This window comes from Schistocerca piceifrons, chromosome 9 (assembly GCF_021461385.2).
Source record: "Schistocerca piceifrons isolate TAMUIC-IGC-003096 chromosome 9, iqSchPice1.1, whole genome shotgun sequence".
Classification (NCBI taxonomy): Eukaryota; Metazoa; Arthropoda; class Insecta; order Orthoptera; family Acrididae; genus Schistocerca; species Schistocerca piceifrons.
In genome coordinates, this window is record NC_060146.1 from 128720309 (window position 1) to 128740709 (window position 20401).

Here is a 20401-nt window from a genome sequence, read left to right on the forward strand (position 1 = left end):
TGTTCAACAATTGTGTAATCATACAGTCATGAGTCTTTCCACTTATTTATGTGGATAGTGAGGTCTTAAATTCTTCATTTGTTTCGCCATATTGTTTGTAGTTGCATCATTATTGTTGAAGGTATTTTAAATCTGTCTGCTACTACATGAAAAAATACATGTTTTTGCCATCAAACACATTTAGTTCTATCGACATAAAACATCATCATTGTTCTATAATGAAAAATGTCTATGATTTGGCTTGCTTTCTAAATCTAAAAACAGTTCAATACAAAAGATGTTGATTTTGCCTATGCTATTTTTTGTTTAACTTTCTCTCAGATCAGGAAAAGCGATACACTTGTATGTTTTGAAGGTATTCCCCCATTTGGCACTGCTCTTTTCCAACTAACCCACATTGTTTTGCAGAGCTATACATTTCTGAATGTGAAACATGACCTTACGTATCACCAATAGTTTTTGTTTGCGTACTTCTTGATAAACATGCTATATAGGTTTTGATCGTGGTGTGTTGCCAGCTTAAGTGCGAGTTTTGGTTTTCCCCTGCTCTAAAAATGTTCTCTTCTGCTGAGAATTGTCAAACGTGTGTTATGTTGTTTAATTACACTACTATGTATTTATTCAGTGTGTAAGTGAAACAAAGAAATAGTGACGAAGTTGAAAACCAAACCAGACAGATACCAACAATCTAGTATATACCAACTCAGTTGCAGGGACTCTGACAAAATCTACATTGGGAAGACTGACAGAACATTTGAAACAAAATACAAAGAGCACAACAGAGCATTGAAATACAGTGCAAACCACTCAACATTTGCAGACTACCTTGAACAGAAATATCATAAGCCATACATAATAGAAAAACACCAGAAAGAAAACAGGTTTCTCGTTACTTTTCAAGAAAACTTTCTCATACACAAAGCATTGACACACTGTAAACAGTTACTTAATGACCAAGAAAATATTTAAAACAAGACAATATAAAATCACTGAAAAATCCCCCCCCCCCCTTCCTCCTCTCTCTCTCTCTCTCTCTCTCTCTCTCTCACACACACACACACACACACACACACACACACACACACACACACACACACACACCTTTTCCCTGACTCATTACCAAATCACTCCCCATTTCTCTTCTTTACATCAGCTGTTCACCCATCTTTGGCTCCCCCACCTGTTGACCCTTGATTTTCAACTCCATCATTACTACTTTATTTCATATATACATTGAATGGTTACATAGTAACATCGAAGCAACACAGTAGACATATGACAAGTCACAGAGTATTTTGGAGCAAGACAAAGCCAAAACTAGCAAAGATGGATTTAAAATACCACCAACAAAGTCAAACATGCCAATTCATGCAGCATGTCAGTGAAATTATGTGCCTATGTGTACACACTCACGTTGGTTAAATTTGTCTTACTTCTAATCCTCGGGCTAGCATGCCTGTGTATAAAGTGCGCAAATCATGAATAACATTCCATTCTTGTTTTACAATTAAGAGTCGGTACCTGTTCCTTCACTATTGCTTCGGCGAACACAGTGATAAGTTGTGTTCTCATGTATCCAAGTGAGCACCAGTAATATAAAAAAGACGGCATTCTAGGTGAGAAAAAATGTACAGTCTGCACAAGAAAATGACCCAGCACAATCCCACAATGAGGCAGTTATCTATGAGATGATTAGTAATGAAGTAAGTGGTTGGCATAGATCTGACATAACTGTACTATTTAATGTTTCTAGGGGGCATTGCTGTGGAGTAACACTTGTAAGCGGCAAGAGGGTGAGATAATTCACTGTTTAATTAAACAACAATAAAATAAAGTTTCATTATCTCATATAATGTAAGTTTATTTTATCATTGTTTAATTAAAGTGAAATTAAACTATGTTTTTACTCATACATCTTTGCTTTCATAACATATAGGCAGCTATTCTTTACACGTTTACAAAGCACGCCATGCACCTGCTCGTGTTATGAACAGATATGATGAACACTTGGTGCGGTGCACTGTTAGGGCAAGTGAAAAGTTTCAACGGCATCATTAGCATGAGTGTGCCTGTAATGTAAAACTAAAATTACACTCTTGACCCTCCATTGTTAAAAGTTTTTGTGTGAGTTATGAACATTGCTACATATTATAAATCCTTGACTTTTTCTTCTGTTGCAGCTGAAGAATCTGCCCAAAGTATCAGAGACAAAGCATTTTAAGGTGAGTAACATGCGTGTCTCAAAATACTTTTAGTTCAGTTGCGCTTTGTATGTTTAGATAGGTTTCTTTGACCCATTGTATTATGTGAATGTTGCTAGTTTTAAGTGCAGTATGTTGATAGTATGATGACAATATTGTGGGGAAGGCGAAACAACACTTAGAAGATGCGACAGACCCACTAAAGAGACAACCTACATTACACTTGTCTATCCTCTGCTGGAATGTTGCTGTGCGGTATGGGATCCTTACCAGGTAGGATTGACGGAGGACATCGAAAAATTGCAAAGAAGGGCAGCTCGTTTCGTGTTATCGTGTAGTAGGGGTGAGAGTGTCACTGATATAATACCTGAGTTGGGGTAGCAGTCACTGAAACAAAGGCGGTTTTCTTTGCAGCGAGATCTGTTTACGAAATTTCAATCACCAACTTTCTCGTCTGAATGCGAAAATATTTTGTTGACAACCACCTACGTAGGGGGAAACGATCATCATAATAAAGTAAGAGAAATCAGAACTCGAACAGAGAGATGTAGATGTTCCTTGTTCCCAGGTGCCATTCGAGATTGGAATGGTAGAGAAGTAGTATGAAAATTGTTCGATGAACCATCTGCCAGGCACTTAAGTGTGAATTGCAGAGTAACCATGTAGATGTAGATGTTTTGATGATGCAAGTATCCGCTATGTGTTGTTTTTTAGTCTTGTTTCTGTAGGCGTATGCAGTTTGATATCATTCTGTTTCTTTCATGCCCCTACACCATTATGTAGCATGTGCATTATTAGTGATCCATTAGGCAACAAGAGGAATTTGTGTGGACAATTATTTTGACTAGAATATGTTTTCCTTTGTTCCATTATTGTTTATTATAATGGATCATGTTAACACTGATCAAATCAATAAGATTGTCCCTTCCTTCTGGAAAAAAAGTGTTAAAGAACATACTCTCATTTGATGATCTCCTTTTACAGTAAGTCCTTTGAAAACGCTTTATTATTTCTAGCAGACACTTTGGTTAGTCTACCTATAGACTTATCTGGGGCAGGCATGTCTAATGGCCTAAGTTTTTTAGGTATTGTATGGGTTATAGTCTGCATGGATTGTTGCTTCTGTTCCCAGTTGCTTAATTTGGTATTTGCTATTATACCCATTGCTATTAGCTGTTGTGTGTCTGGTATTCACTCATGATAGTGTACACTTCAGTTTTGCACATTCAGTTCAAAATGAGAGGTAAAAGCTGTTGTTCTTTCCTTGCATATTAAATGAAAAGCATGTTTGTTTCTCCGCTCTGTAAAGTCAATAATTGTTATATGTTAGCATATTGTATACAAATTCATGATGTGTTAATTTTAAGTTCTTGAGTCAAATTTATGCGCAATATTGAATTGTAATTTATGATTCTATTGATAAAACTGATGGCAATATTGCATCAAAATGGGCACATTGAACAAAATTTGATGAGCTGCGCTCATCTTTTCAGGTAGAACAAGTTGTCATTTTTTACTACTATATTGTTAAGGTGATAATCACACCAATTTTTTTTAAAAAAAGTGAAATACTCTTATTGTATTGTAATCTTTTATTTTGAGAATGGTGAATTTATCATTTGCAGGTTGGCGAATATGTTGACTTCGTGGATACTTTGATTGGAGCATGGTTCCAAGGCAAGATTAAAAATATCTATGTGGAGAACCAGGCACATTTTGACGCTTTCAGGAATGAAATAGACCCTCCCACTCACAAAAATGGTATTTTCAAAGATAAAAGTACTGCCGACAAAGGCTCAGATACATTTAAGAAGGATTCTAAAGAGGAAACGTCGGATGAAGAGATATACGAAACAGATAGTGGTCGTTGTAGTAGCCTTGGGATGGAAGAGAATGGAACGAAAGCTAATGAAGCCGCAGGGAATACATGTGAGTTGAAAGGAACGGTGCAAGGAGAGTTGCAGGATAGTGCTCCCGATGCCCCCCCTGAGAAAACAAATGCGGCGAGTGACACTGAACATTCTGAAAGTGGGGACAGTGGACATTCCTCTCATACGCCAGTTAAGAAACCATCACAAAGGAATGGAGACACCATGTCCAAGGGAGCTCCCAGTGATGAAACTAAGCTGGATGATGGCTGTGTATACGAGATAACCAACCTCAAGTTAGTATGAATGCTTGCAGAGGTGATTTATTGCCTTAGTTGTAGCTTGGTTCACTTTAATGCATTTGAAGTCTGGTAGTTAGCAACATAATGAGTTATTGCAAATAACTGAAGCAGTTTTAATACATGAACAGATAGCATTTTCACCATGTATTTTGAGAACACACTAACCTTGTTTATAACACCTGGAAGATGGTGTTTTATGTTAAAATTCCATAACACCTGGTCAACCAGTATTTAGAATCGTATTTATTTATATGTGTTACTTCAGTTATTATGACTTCACCACAAGATGAATTTTGAATGTACATTAAATTTTTGGTGCCATCTGGGGTATCATGCATATAACATCACTCAAACTATGGCAAGCTTCTCCCAACATCCATAGAAATATGTTATGCCTTACATCTTTTAGTTTGGATATGAATGAGATAATAATAATTTTTCCCTACTTATACTCCAAATTACAAGTTGGGAGGCATAACATATTTCTACAGGTATTGAGAGAATACTGCCATAGTTTGAGAGTGGTATTACATCCATGATACTCCAGACACTGGCACTGAAACCTCAATGTGCATTCAAAAGCCATCTTGTAGGCAAATTTTTGTAATAATTAAACTAGCTTGTATAAATCAATATAATTTGTAATATTGGTTTACCTAGAATTTTTTCAGTGTTGACATAAAATGTCATTGTGTAGATGTTATAAATCCAGAGTAATGTATTATCAAGGAAGGGGATGAAAGTTCTGCCTGTTGCTGTCCAGATCCCATTGAAAATGAATCATACCAATATATTTTTAAACATAGTGAGAGAGTCAAGTCTTTCAACAGATGACTCAGTGGCTGCAGAACTAGACAAAAGGAGTTCGGGGGTAGAGCATAAAAGAGAAAGGGGGGGGGCAGAAAGGTAGAGATGTAGAGGAGATAAAGGGAGAAGAGTAGAAAATGGGGGCGGGAAGAGAATGCCTGTGTAGGGGTGGGGAGTGTGGTGGGAGAAGATAGTGCGCGATGTGGACAAGGAAGTAGTTTGGACAATGACAGAATGAAAAATGTAAGGCAAGGCAGTTGGGAAATAGCTTGGCGGGTGTTAATGCCAGGCAGATTGTGAAAGTGCAGGAATATGCTGGAGGGAGAATCCCGTCTGTATAGATCAGACACACTTGAGCTGGGAGTATCCAAATGACCTGAGTGGTGAAGTCATTGGGTTGTGGTGTGCTGCATGTTCGGCAACTGGATGGTCAAGGTAGTGGTTTGCAGCAGTTTAGCCATGGCCATTGATGCAAATAGACAGTTGGTTACTTGTCGTGCCCACATAGAACTTTACACAGTAATTGCAGCATAACAGATACGCTGGATGTTTCAAAATTAAGATTGGAGTTTTAAGATGTTTTAGCTGTTGAAAGTAATAAATACTAAAAATCCTCAATACCCTGATATTCATTTTGAAACGCCCAGTATAACGTGGCTGTTTTAGCATGTGGTGCTGCCATTTATATGGTAGCAGGTACTTGTCATTGCACTGTGATTGGATATGTTGGATGGGTGTGTGGGACAGGTTTTGCACCTGTGTAGACTATAAGGGATTGACCTGTGGAGTGCCAGATTGGAACAAAGATGGATGAGAATATTCCACAGGTGGGTGGCAGGATGCTTCTTTGGGTGATGTGGGTAGGATTTTGGATAGGATCTCCCTCATCTCTGGGCATGAAGAGAGGTTGTGATTGAGCTTTTCAAGCCTTGGGTGATCAGAGGAGTGCTGTTCAGTGTTTGGTTCAACATGTTTACTGGTGTCAGGGGAGACAATGGCATGGGAGATGGTTTATTGATGAGCTGAATAGGATGTTGTGAAAAGCATTTCTTCACAACACACACCACAGACAAACGCCTACCAAAACCCCACATAGGACTTTGCTTGCAACAATTCCAGCATCCCTTCAAACAGTGATCCTCTGCCCTTCCACCCAGTCTTCCCCTATCTATCTTTCAAGAGTTCCTCACTTATGACCTGATGTCACATTCCTTTCCTAAATCCTCCCCCAGTGATTACAACATGACTCTTATGGAATACACAGCTGTCCATAACGTGGTACAACATGTCACTTATGGGACACAGCTGTCCTTAACATGGAAACCAGTGTAGACCTTATCCTTCTGCACACAAAGGGGCCACCACAGTGGTTACGGATTGTAGTCACTATGTCACTGAGGGTCTCTGCCATCTTTCTGACACCGTTGCATTAGTCTTACCACTGTGATCCCATCCCAAAAGTCCAACAGGATGTCCAGCAACTCCTTAAGGCCTTAGTTCCATCCCAAAGCCTGGCACCTGAATCTATCTCCCTTACCGGCCTACTGTTTACTTACTCCCCAAATTTTACAATCTCAACCCCACGTCTCCGTACCAGTCATCCCATTGCGGCTGAGCACAATGCTTTCACAGAACGAACCTCTGCCTTAATTGACCAACACCTCCAAACTATTGTCCATAACCTCCCATCCTACATTCAAGACATTGCTCACTTTCTTCCCTGCCTCTCCAGTCTTCCTGTCCGGTTAACCGTCACCACCAACCTATCCCAACATCCTCTTGATACCAAACCCACCCTTTCTTTCCTAACTCTCCTATCCAATTGCATCCTGACCCTCAATTATTCCACTTGTGAAGGGAAAATCCATAAACAAATCTGTGGTACTGACACAGGTACTCACATGGACCATCTGCGGCAACTTAATTAGGGGTCATGTATAGGAACTCTTCTTATCCTGTGCCGACTGGTGTGGCCAAGCGGGTCTAGGCGCTTCAGTCTGGAACTGCGCGGCCGCTATGGTCACAGGTTCGAATCCTGCCTCGGACATGGATGCGTGTGTTATCCGTAGGTTAGTTATGTTTAAGTAGTTCTAAGTTCTAGGGGACTGATGACCCAGATGTTAAGTCCCACAGTGCTTAGAGCCATTTGAACCATTGTTTCTTATCACGTTAACACCTAAAACCCCTTGTCTGGTTCAGATTCATTGATGACATTTTCATGACACCGACCGCGGTGGTCTAGCGGTTCTATGCGCTCAGTCCGGAACCGCGCGACTGCTACGGTCGCAGGTTCGAATCCTGCCTCGGGCATGGATGTGTGTGATGTCCTTAGGTTAGTTAGGTTTAAGTAGTTCTAAGTTCTAGGGGACTGATGACCACAGATGTTAAGTCCCATAGTACTCAGAGCCATTCGAACCATTTTCATGACTTGGACTTATATCAGGGATGATCTTTGATGTTTTCTCCATAACCTTGACATGTACTCCCAATTCTGCTTCACCTAGTCCTCCTCAACTCATTTTGTCACCTTCCTAGATGTCAGTCTCCACCAAATGTGGTCTCATAAATGTGTGTGTTCATCTCAAGTACACCAGCCAGCAACAGTAGGGTGAAGTGGGGTTAGTGTAACCATGGGGTTAGTGTAACCACGGGGTTAGTGTAACCACGGCTTATAGTGCCTTGAAGAATCTGTATTTTTACCTCTGACCTATCACACATGTTAATTTACTCCTTTCCTTGTTATATTTAACTATAAGTTGTCAAATCTGGCATAAATTGGAAATTAATTTTTGGACTTGAATTGACGTCTACATTTTCACTCTGCGAGAGAGTGACATGCTAAGAATTTGGTGGTCTGTCATTTTTGCAGTTTTAAAGATACTGCACAATTTTTTGGTTGCAAACTAACTTTTGCATTATAATTTCAAATATGAGATTCATTTTACTCTACTGATAAAGCTTTTGATATGCCAGGCATGGTTACACTTACCCCAACTTTTTCCCATGTGGGGCAAGTGTAACCAATCGGCTGGGGCAAGTGTAACCAGGAACTTACCGGAACATATTTATTTATTTAAGCCGTAACCCTGTTTTTGCCATCACACTAGATCAACTAAACTGGCCTTCCTGTGTGTGAAATCTACTTGGGACCAAAAGTTAACTCATCACCAGAGACATCATCAAGGGCTAAAAATTAGCAAACGTGACTTTTCCAATCTCCTCACTGCTGTATGGAATGAAACACCACCTGAATTGTTGAAAAGTGGTTTTCAAAAAGCAGGAATATTCCCTTACAGTAGAGAAGTAATTGATAAAACTAAATATGATCCGGAGGCATATAAAAGATATGTAGCTCATACCAAATCTTTGGCAGAAACAAATCCATTGCCAGCTCACGATAATGCAGCCATAGACTGTGTGGAAGCTACGTCTCTAACAGAAAGTACTCAGATTTTGCTGAACAACCTCCAGAATTTTATAGGCCTACATCTCTGAGCCCTGTAGTTCTCCCAGTACCAGAGTTCTTTCTCAACCACTCCCAAGCTAACCAATGTTTCATTATGTTCTGGAACTTCTGATTTGTCATTTGAAAGGTTATTATTGGAAACAGTCCAACAGTGTAGTCCCACAGGTAAAACAAAGGAGAAAAGGAGTGCACCAGGAGCTGAAGTTATCACTTTTCAAGATGCCACCTATAAAGAAAAAGATTTTAAAGGAAACAAGAATAATAAGGAGAAAGCAAAACAACAAAGCATTATCTGCATGAAAAGGGTTTGGTAATGAAAAGTAAATCTTCCAAACAAAGTGCTGTTACTTTATCTGAAATGGCATCTCAGAATGTTGTGGAAAAAAAATCCCTGATTGCTCATGTGGGTAACAAGAAAAAAAGACTGGAAGTTCAATCAACAAGTGAAGAAAGTGAAACTGAAGGAGGCCTATCTTTAATATGTAGTGATGAAGATGATAACAATGGATGATCTCAGGAAAGAAATGATAAGCTGTGAAGAAGAAGAAGAAGAAAGAGGCAAACTTTTTTGAAGCCAAAGATAAAATTACAGTTGGAAAGTATGTTCTGGTAGCTTTTGCAACAAAATGTAAGAAAGTTCATTTTATTGGCCAAGTTACCAAAATTATTGACTTGGGAGATCCAGAAGTGATTTTCCTCAGATGCAAAAATAAGACAAAGCATGGCACCACATTCTATTGGCCTGATAGAAGAGATGAGATGTAAGTTCCCTCCTCTGATGTCATTTCAGTGCTGCCTGAGCCTAATTTGGGTCACAAGGGAGACCTGACATTTGGTGTTACATTTGATTCATACAACATTCAGTGACTAAATAATAGTTAGGGCCTAAGTGTGAATATAATAAGTTGAATTAGGGCAGTTTAGCATTAAACACAAATTGCCATCAACTTTAGTTCAATTACCGTGAAAAATAATAGAAAGTGACTTATAAAGTGATCTTTTCTTTTCTCTTGAGACTAGATATTTTATTATTTTTGTTAAATTGCCCACTAAAGAAAAACATATTACTTTTGTAGAATTTAAACTAATAAATTAATGGTCTAAAACAATAATAAATCGTCTATGATGTGTTCTGTTTCAGTGCTTTAGGGTTTAGGCTAACACTTATTTTTTAGTTTAGCTAACATTTTCTGTGTATTTCATAATATACAAAGAGGCGTGCGCAAAAACATTCATACCTTGAGTAAAATTTAAGATATTTTAATGATTTAAAAATCCTCAAATTCAGTAAAAATTGGGTAATCAGGTCACTTACCCCAAGTCTCTTTTACAATGCTCTTTATGGGTACAACAATGCGGGGTTACACTTGCCCCGAACCATGGGGCAAGTGTAACCTCACAACACAAAATTTTGAAAACAATTATTTGACCATATAATTTTTTCTTTCAAAAACAAAATGTATATTGTTTAAAAGTCAATAAGTCAGACTTTAAGCATGAGAAATTTCAAAATCATATCTTCAATAACAAGTTAGCAATTTGGTGTCAAAGTTGAACTATGCCAAAATGTGGTTACACTTAGCCCACTTCACCCTACCTCCATTTTGACACCTGTCAAAAATTCTCTTCCTTACAGCTTTGCCACCGTGGCATGCCACACATGCAGTGGAGAGGACGACTTGCCAAAACATACTGATGTCACCAGAGCCTTTATTGATAGACATTACCCTAGCCAACTTACTCATAAAAGATCTCCTGTGCTGTTTTCTACCCTGAAGCCAGTAAACCTTTCAGCCAGCATGGAGCAGCACTCTTCTGATCACCTAGTGTCACCTTGGTCTCAAGGAGCTCAACAACATCCTTCACCAGGGCCTGGAATACCTGCCGTCGGTCCCCGGGATGGGTGGGGGGATATTCTACCCACGTCGCCCAAATTACTGTTCCACCATCCACCCAACCTACAGAATATTCTTGTCCATCACTATTGCAGTCTTTCTCCCCAACCTGCACTCCCTTGTGATTGGCCCAGGTGTAAGCACCCACTCATCTCCTACTGCAATTCAGTCACAGGAATCTTCTACCCAAAATGACGCAGGGCCACTCATGAAAATATCCACGTTCTGCGTTGTGTATGCTGCAATTACTGTACAGCGTTCTGTGTGGGCACAACAGGTAACCAACTCTATTCACATGACTGGCCTTTGCCAAACTGTAACAAACTGCAAACTCGACCAGCCAGTTGGTGAACACACTGTGCACTGCAACACAAATTACTTAAACAGCTGCTTCACCAGTTGATCAACTTGGATACTCACTTCCAGCATCAGTTTCTCTGACCTTTGCTGGTGGGATTTTGCTCTCCAGCATATCCTGTGCTCTCGCAATCCCCCCGTCCCAAACCTCCACTAACTAGTCTCACTGCAAGCATTTGAGTGTACGTTTGGATGTATCATTTGAGTGTACATTTGGGTGTCTGTGTAGTTGTGTGTACTTTTACTAGAGAAAGAGCAAAAGCCTGAAAGATAGTGTGAGCACTGTTTTCTGTTGTGTGTTTCTGTGTGTCACACATTGGCTGCTGCAGGTGAAGGATTGCTTCTCCCTTACTTTACGCACAAAATTACAATAGAATGCACTTGCTGATTTTTGTAAATGTGTACATCTGAAGTTTTTGCTGGTTTTTGTTCCATGTAAAATAAAGTATATTCTTTATATTATTTACACTCTTATATGGGTGTCAACTTCATTTTTAGCATCAGCTCTGAAAACCGTGTTTGCACGTATAAGGGCATAAATAGAATGAGGAACATACTTTCTACCCCCTATTTTAATGTGACAATAAGTATCTGTACACTCACTTGGGAGAAGCAGGTGTTCGAGCTGTGAAATAATTTCATCTATGTTCCCACTTTGTTTTTTCACTTTCTGTAATACCTCTTCAGTACACTAGCCTCATGTATTATTTATTTTGTTTTGTAAAGTACCTCACATCACAGTAAGACTTAGTATTTGAATAAATTTGTAAAAGATTATACATTATTAAACTACTCACTATTCCATTTACAGTCACGTCGATGAAGCAGAAATGTTGAGCAAGCTCTCAGAAATTCGCCCGATGTCGCAAAAACTTTTGAAATTTGCAGATGTTAAAGTGGGACAGACAGTTCTGGTTAACTACAATGATAGTGAGCCAGATAAACTAGGTCACTGGTTTGACCTCAAAGTCTCAAAGGTTACAAATGGCAGAATGAAGAAGTGGCTTGAAGGTGAACTTCGCATACATAGTCGGAGTGGATGTCAGCTGAATAATGTGAAGATTAGTAATGTCGAAAAAATATGGGTTATTGAAAAACTGGAACTGCTGAAAGACAGAAAAGATTTTTCTGATCTGGAGTCTATACAGAAACGTAAGTACCTGCAGCTGTTAGGTATTCGATGTTCCTTCACTCATTACATGCTCAGTTAAGTCACCACAATCCCGTATGTATAGCTTTTTGTCAATAAAGATCCATCACTTCATCTCATCACAACAGTGTCAAATTGTCTGCTGTCGTATTTTATGGTTTGCTCAAAATTTTGCTGTAACTTCAAACTGAAGTTTCAGTGTCTTTAAAAGTACTGACCACTGTTGGCATAATAAAAGAACGTTGGTAAAAGTGACATAGTGCATAGTGGACCTACCCCCAATCATTTCAATCATTTTTCGTACGCTATGTACAATATATGCATCAGAAAACTTGCAGGAGGCTTGTCTGCTACATAATGTAGGCATTCTGGATTTACCTTGTTGTTTTAGATTTGTAACAAAAAGTGTGTTGTATATGGCAAAGTGCATTAACCGATTTGCTACTGTGTGCGTGTATATATGTCCTGCTACACCATTCTGCAGGTGTTGTGGATGTGTATACGTGTGGCAGTTGGATTTTCCTACAGTGCTACAGACATCTGAATGCGCCGTGAACCACCGACCTCTCACTCCTGTGAACGAGTTGCTTTCATATCTTGGTGAATAAAAAAGTTTTGAGTATTTATCGTGCAACATGTGTGCCTCATTGCATGCTGTCATTTGCAGAAAACCTTGTTTTGATACCTTGACTCATTTGAGCTATGACGATTATGTAAGGATGTGAATGGGCTTGTTTTGCACGACCATCCTTCAGTAGTAAAACTCAATAATTTGGGAACTAAATGAAGTAGTCTCCTGTTCTCAATATATTTAAAATTTTGGTATCTTGTCAAGATTTCATTCACTGTAGTGTTTGAGCTAAAATTAACAGTATGGAAAGCTTATGCAATGGGTTTTTACCCTCTAAAAATGTGCGACATTTAACTTAATTTGCTATACCGCAGTAAGTATGATAAATAATGGAAAGAAATTCAGTTCTTTAGTGAGTTATCTCAGCGCAAGTGCCAGCATCTGGCAAGCAGTACAGCCATAACAAAAGCTGCCTCAGTTCGGAATGCGAAGAGCTCGCCTGTAGCAGTGAAAGGGTTATTTTGGCATGTACGTAAAGCTGTGGCTAGGCTAGAGATCCATCAGTTACGTCAGCCTGAAAATCCCATCTGTATCACTATTTTTTTGCTAGCCAGTTTTGATTTGTTGGACTGATCATCTTCAGATCTAGTTTTGCAGGGTGATGTTTATTCTAAAGAATATGTGTGAAGATGTTACAGCCTCATATTATGAAAAAGATAAGACTACTAGCCATACAGAGGAAACATTGAGTCCCAGACAGGCATGACAAAAAGACTGCTATACATTTAAGCTTTCAGACAAAAGTAGAAGACACACACACACACACACACACACACACACACACACACACGAGACCACTGTTGACTGCTACTTTTCCTGATGGGCAGTAGGGGTAAAGAGGCAGGGTGGGAGGGTAAGTGATAGTAGGTTGGGGTGGGGGAACATGTAGTGTTGCTGTCCTATTCCAATAGGAGTCTGTGTAGTGATGGGGTGGAAGCGTGATAGGGGATAATAGGTAGTGGACAGGGATTAGCCAAGGCTGAGGCCAGGGGGCTGAGGGAACATAGGATATTCTGCAAGGAGGGTGCCCACCTGCAACATACAGAAAAGCTGGTGTTGGTAGGAAGGATCCAGATGGTTCAGGCTTCGAAGCAGTCATTGAAGTGAAACACATGTTCGGCATCTGGGTGGTCTAACGGTTTATTGGCCAGTGGCCATTCATGCTGCAGACAGCTTTTCAGTTGTCATGCTCATGTAGAAAGCAGCACAGTGATTGCAGTTTAGTTTCAGGTCACATATCTGCTGTCAAAGGTAGCCCTGCCTCTGATGAGATAGGAGATGCCTATGACCGAACTGGAGTAGGTGGTGGAGGCAGTAGTGGCGGTGGTGAAGGACAAGGTTGGGAAGGTAATTTTGGTCTGTGAAGGGCTCAGTGGGACCCTTGGTATAAGGGGCTGTCAAATGAAAATCAAACACATGCGACAATGGGATCAGGGAATTGTTCCATTAAAAAGTAATCATTACACGCATTAAGACACATTTCCCACTTGAAGATGTGACAATCAATTCCTGTTTCGTAGAACATGGTTGGACACTTGACGGATCCACAATTGCACCCACTCGTGCATGTCCTTATCCGATTGAAACTTACGTCCACAAGTCTTGCTTCAGGTCACCAAAGTTGTGAAAATCGCACACTGAAAGATCTGGGTTGCACGGAGGATGTTGCAGTGTTTCCCAACCAAATTGTAGAACTTATAGCCTTCATCTGATTGGTAGTGTGGGTGCGGGTGTTGTCATGTAACTGAATGATTCCGTCAGGCAGCATTCTTGGGGATGTTGAATTTATGGCATGTTGCTGTTTCTGCAAAGTGTCTTCATAATGCAGCATGTTGATTGTGGTTCCATGCTCGAGGAACTCAACAAGCAGAGAGCCCCTGCAGTATAAGGTCGTCATAATGATGTTTCTGGAACTTGGTGTGAACAGCCTTGTATTTCTTTGGTGGGGGAGATGTGGGGTGTTTTCACTGTTGGCTTTGCTGTTTGCCCTCGGGCTTTCAGAATACCGTTTGAGGAATCATCGTGTTGCACAATAAGTCTGCCTCCACACTGCCAATTGGATAAAGGCTGTGCTTCAGCGATTTGGTTGGCAGATATTACAGCATCCTTCTTAGAGCCTGGATCTTTCACCATGTGATTTTCACATCTTTGGTGACCTGAAGGAAGACGTGTGGACGCCAGTTTGTTGGACAAAGAAGTGCAAGATTGGATGCGATTGTAAATCTGTTAATGGTCAACCGCATCCTACAAAACAGGAATTGATTGTCTTGTCTCCCAGTGACATGAATATCTTAACATGTGTGATGATTACTTTTCATTGGAACCATTCCATGGTCTCATTGTGGTGGGTGTTTGGTTTTCATTTGACTGCCTCTCATATATCTGCTCGTCACTACAGACGCGGGTGGTAGGCTGTATGGAAGACACTTCTTGGAATTGAGTGAGTGGCAGCTGTTGAAGTGGAGGAATTACTGGTGCTTAGTTGGTTTGATATGAATCTAGATACTGATGTAGCCATTGTTGAGGAAGAGTTCAGCATGAAGGAAGGTGGCTTGTTGGGTTGAGGAGGACCAGATGAAGTGAATATGGGGGAGTTGTCATTGAGGTTCTGGAGGAATGGGATGGGATATCCTCACCCTTGGTCCATATCACAAAGATGTTGTCAGTGAATCTGAATCAGATGTGGGGTTTGTGATTCTGGGTGGTTAGAAAGGATTCCTCTAAGTGGCTCGTGAATAGGTTGATATAAGATAGTACCATGTTGGTGCCCATTGCTGTACTGCAGATTTGTTTGTAGGTAATGCCTTGGAAGGAGAAGTGATTGTGGGTGAGGATATAGTTAGGGTGACCAGGAAGGAGGTTGTAGGTTTGGAGTCAGTTGGCTGTTGGTAAAGGTAGTGTTCATTAGTGGCAAGGACATGGGCATTGATGTTGTTAGTGTAGAGGGAGGTGGTATCAAAAGTGATGAGCAGGGTACCAAGTGGTAGAAGAACAGAAACTGTGGAGAGTCAGAGGAGGAAATGGTTGATATCGTTTGTACAGAATGGTAGGTTATGGGTAATAAGCTGAAGGTATTGGTCCATGAGAGCAGAGATTCTCTCAGTAAAGGCACATTAACTGCCCACAGTGGGATTTTAGAAGCATGTAGGAGGGAGGAGTGTGGAGAATGGTAGGGGTGAGGAGAGAAATATACTCAGGGGAGAGGTTCTGGGATGGATCTGAGGATTTGAGGATGGACTGGAGGTACTGTTGGATATGTGGGTTGGAGTCACTGTGGGAGGAGTCTGTGCCATATAATCCCTCGGACAGTTCAAAATCAGAGTGGTGGAGCCTCTGTTGATAGGTTGGATTATAAGTTTGGGATCAGCTTGTAGGTGATGGATTATGGTTCTTTCTACGGATGTAAAATTGTTTGGGGGATTTTGGAATTATGGTGAGGCAAGTTTAGAGCCTAAGAAATTTTGGAATACTAATGGGATGAGATGATCTTGGGGCATTGGTAGTGGATCACAGTTGTATGGGGAGTGAGCTTAGTTGGGCAGTGTTCAACATTAGCTTTTGGTTGAGTCTGATTGGTAGGGGCTGGGGGAAGAAGAGGTCTTCAACAAGTACAGCATGACTGAATTTGGGTGAGGGACAAAATGTAAGGTCTTTGGAAATGATTGATAACGTCTGTGAGACTTAGGCTTTTGGAGAAAAGGTTCATGATTGTCTCCTATCCCATCAAAGGCAGGGCTACCTGTGAAAGCAGTCTCGTGATCTACAAACAATGCGGCAACCACTGTGCTGCTTTCTACATGGACATGACAACTAACAAGCGGTTTGTCGGCATGAATGGCAGTGGGCAAACTGTGGCCAAGAGAGAGCTGGACCAATTACACATGCTGCCCAACAACGTGTATTACATCAGTGACTATTTTGCCCCCACCAGCTTCCGTGAATTGTGCAGATGGGAACTTTCTGCGGTATGTCCCATGTTTCATAACCAGCCCCTGATCTCAGTGTTTAATAGTCTGTTTCCCACCTACCTATCCCCATCCCTGCTGCTAATACGCCCACTACTCGTCTTATTCCCTTTGGTTACTTATCTCCTCCCCCCCCCCTTCCCCCAAACCCTACCCGAGGTCCACAATGCCCCACACACTCCCACAAGCATTGCGTCACCTTCCCCCACCCCTAACCCGCTATTCCTCACCCCATGCTGCCTCCTTACCCCCATAACCCACACCAGGTTGCTGCTCCACCATCTGCAGTTGCAATCCAGTGACAGAAGCTGGAGGTAGTGGTCATGTGTGTTTTTTCTGCTTCGGAAGAAGGCCTTTTGTCTGAAAGATTAAATGTATACCAGTCTTTCCATTGTTCCTATCTGTGATTCAACATCTCATCTATATGGTAAGTAGAAAATCTATCCCCCTCATAATTATCGTTGTAGTTTCACCCTACATCTTGTTGGTAACATCCTCATATGTTGGAAATGATAAACATCTCAAATTGATACACCATTTTTTTATCACCTATAGCACCACTCCCTATTCCCAAACATGTAAAATTCATTACAGAAGCTCCAACTGAATGATAGCAATATAAATAAAAAATTCCATTTAACACATACACTTGCAGCAGCTGGTTTGTAATATGCAAAACAAGGTTGCTACGTACTTAATGCACCAGTCTAATGACCATGACCCAGGATGGAATAATATTATGAAAAGTATAGTTTATTATGAAAAGTATAGTTTACTATTACTGACCCTGCAACTTATCTTAGAAGACGGATTAAGGAATGGCAAACCTATGTTTCTAGCATTTGTAGACTTAGAGAAACCTTTTGACAATGTTGACTGGAATACTCACTTTCAAATTCTGAAGGTGGCAGGGGTGAAATATAGGGAGGGAAAGGCTATTTACAATTTGCACAGAAACCAGATGGCAGTTATGTTATAAGAGTCGACGGGCATGAAAGGAAGCAGTGGTTGGAAAGGGAGTGAGACAGGGTTGTAGCCTATCCCCAATGTTATTCAATCTGTATATTGAGCAAGCAGTAAAGGAAACAAAAGAAAAATTCAGAGTAGGAATTAAAATCTATGGAGAAGAAATAGAAACTTTGAGGTTCTCCGATGACATTGTAATTCTGTCAGAGACAGCAAAGGACCTGGAAGAGCAGCTGAACTGAATGGACAGTGTCTTGAAAGGAGGATATAACATGAACATCAACAAAAGCAAAACGAGGCTAATGGAATGTAGTCGAATTAAATCGGGTGATGCTGAGGGAATTAGATTAGGAAATGAGACACTTAAAGTAGTAAAGGAGTTTTGCTATTTGGGGAGCAAAATGACTGATGATGGTCGAAGTAGAGAGGATATAAAATGTAGACTGGCAATGGCGAGGAAAGCGTTTCGGAAGAAGAGAAATTTGTTAACATCGAGTATAGATTTAAATGTCAGGAAGTCTTTTCTGAAAGTATTTGTGTGGAGTGTAGCCATGTATGGAAGTGAAACGTGGGCGATAACTAGTTTAGACAAGAAGAGAATAGAAGCTTTCAAAATGTGGTTCTACAGAGGAATGCTGAAGATTTGATGGATAGATCACACAACTAATGAGGAAGTATTGAATAGAATTGGGGAGAAGAGTTTGTGTCACAATTTGACTAGAAGAAGGGATCGGTTGGTAGGACATGTTCTGAGGCATCAAGGGATCACCAATTTAGTAGTGGAGGGCAGTGTGGAGGCTAAAAATTGTAGAGGGAGATCAAGATATGAATACACTAAGCAGATTCAGAAGGATGTAGGTTGCAGTAGGTACTGGGAGATGAAGAAGCTTGCACAGGATAGAGTAGCATGGAGAGCTGCATCAAACCAGTCTCTGGACTGAAGACCACAACAACAACAGTATAATATTCCCCATATTGCAGAGATGCTGAGTTGCACATAGGCACAGCAGATGTGACTAGATTTTGCCTATCTGCGACTCAGCACCCCTGCTATACGGTGAGTAGTAATATGTCCTTTTCGTAATATTTTAATCTAACGACATAGTTATTCATAAGCACAACCATTGCAATCCTCGTTACTGGGTGACTAGTTTTTCAATTCCTGTACTGTCTGCGCAACTAAAACTAACTTCTTACTTGCACTGTGTGTACTTTATTACAAATACATTGCATGTAATATAAAAATAATATGCACTTAACAGTTACGTTTTGTTGGTGAGTCAAAAACAAACCATATATCGATCTGCTAAAGTGAAGTTCATTTACATACTGAATTTCTTTCTTTCTCGCTTGTATCAGGATGTGCTACCTGGATCCTCGTGTCTGAGGTATTTCCATCTTTGATGCTGTTTTTCCTATCTTTTTTTATTTTATTTGCTTTGCTACAGATTACCAAATGTAAATGCTTTTCGCAGCTTGTTGTGTTAGTGTTTACAGTCCTTGATTTGTGTTTCCTTTGCCATTTACAGTGTAAGCAACTCTTCAACTAGATAAGAGAAAAATATATTTCATAAATCTGGGAGGAAAAAGATAAAATCAGAAATATCAAATCTATAATGTTATGAAATATGGTGAAAGTTAATAGTGTAGAATATATTACAAGGTGTAAATGAAACACGAAACTACGGTTCTAAACAAAGAAAACACCCAAACATAGATAACATTTGAGGTTCAGAACAAAGAATAATAGTTTATTGCTACACAATAATATTTATTTGGAGCATGATAAATCTGTGAAGTAGTACTGCACTTACATAAAATATTAATACACATTATTAGGGTACAAGTAATTTTAATGGCATGGTGTGCAGTGACCACTGTGGATAGGTGGAAGAGCCATTCTTGTAGTTGTCATGATGGTGTTTGGGTAGCCCATCTGGGCATTTTGAGTTTGGCAGATTGGCGAGGACAACAGGAGGCAGTTAGGGAAGTTAGGTGACTGCAGCAAGATGCACGTGAAAACTCTTACTGTTCAAACGAGCTGCAGGTGCATGCTCTTGCCGCAGGGCGCAGCCTGGTCTCGATCCACAGCATCCGGGTTGTGCTGCGTGGTCAAGTGTCGATCTCTCTGCCCTCGGTGATGAGTGTTGTCAGTAGCTGTTATGCTCAGCACATCCCAGTCGCAGAGTGACCTCACATCCCAAGGCATTCTTGACGGCGGTGTGTTGCACGGAGGGGTTTCTGCAGCCTACTTGTGGTGTTACGGTGCCAGCAAGGCAGCCAGTGATGCTGGCTCGGCTGCAGGCTAAGCAAAGCTGGACAGCAGGTGGCGCTTGCTGGCCGTCGACCTGTTCTGAGATGACACGATGCACCCGATACAAAACCTGGACCTGCATCTGGCTAGTGCTGGCAAGCACCAGTCGCCTCATAGACTGGTCCGTCGGGCAGTGGCCGGACCCCATTCCCAGGCAGTTCGGTCAAATTAATGGCAGACGACACGGACCTCGTGGCGGAGGCTGGCACGACGACTGTCGACAACTCGATGACAGTTGACAACTCGGTGACTCGCCAATGCAATCGATCTCCAGCCTAGCCAGGCAGCCAGTATTTGTATGCACCTGTTACAGTGTTGCAGCTGTGAAAGTCATCTATGCTACATGTCTTAATGCCTCACGGTTTAGGTAATTGCCTTGACAGGCAGGCGGCAATGCGCGATGAACCCATATTGCCACAAGTAACCTGCTTCACTGTACAGAGTCCATCTGCCTAGGCTCGTGTCTTTACTCATCATTT

The 20401-nt window shown here is 40.8% G+C and overlaps 1 protein-coding gene across 1 annotated transcript in view; it reads left to right on the plus strand.

The window, feature by feature from the left end:
• Positions 1 to 20401, plus strand: part of LOC124717067 (E3 ubiquitin-protein ligase UHRF1-like) — a 68025-nt gene that overhangs the window by 14797 nt on the left and 32827 nt on the right. Inside the window, exons 3-5 of the mRNA XM_047243750.1 lie at positions 2181 to 2222; positions 3827 to 4365; positions 11708 to 12048. Of these exons, the coding sequence (XP_047099706.1) occupies positions 2181 to 2222; positions 3827 to 4365; positions 11708 to 12048 (922 nt within the window). The remainder of the gene's footprint in view (positions 1 to 2180; positions 2223 to 3826; positions 4366 to 11707; positions 12049 to 20401) is intronic.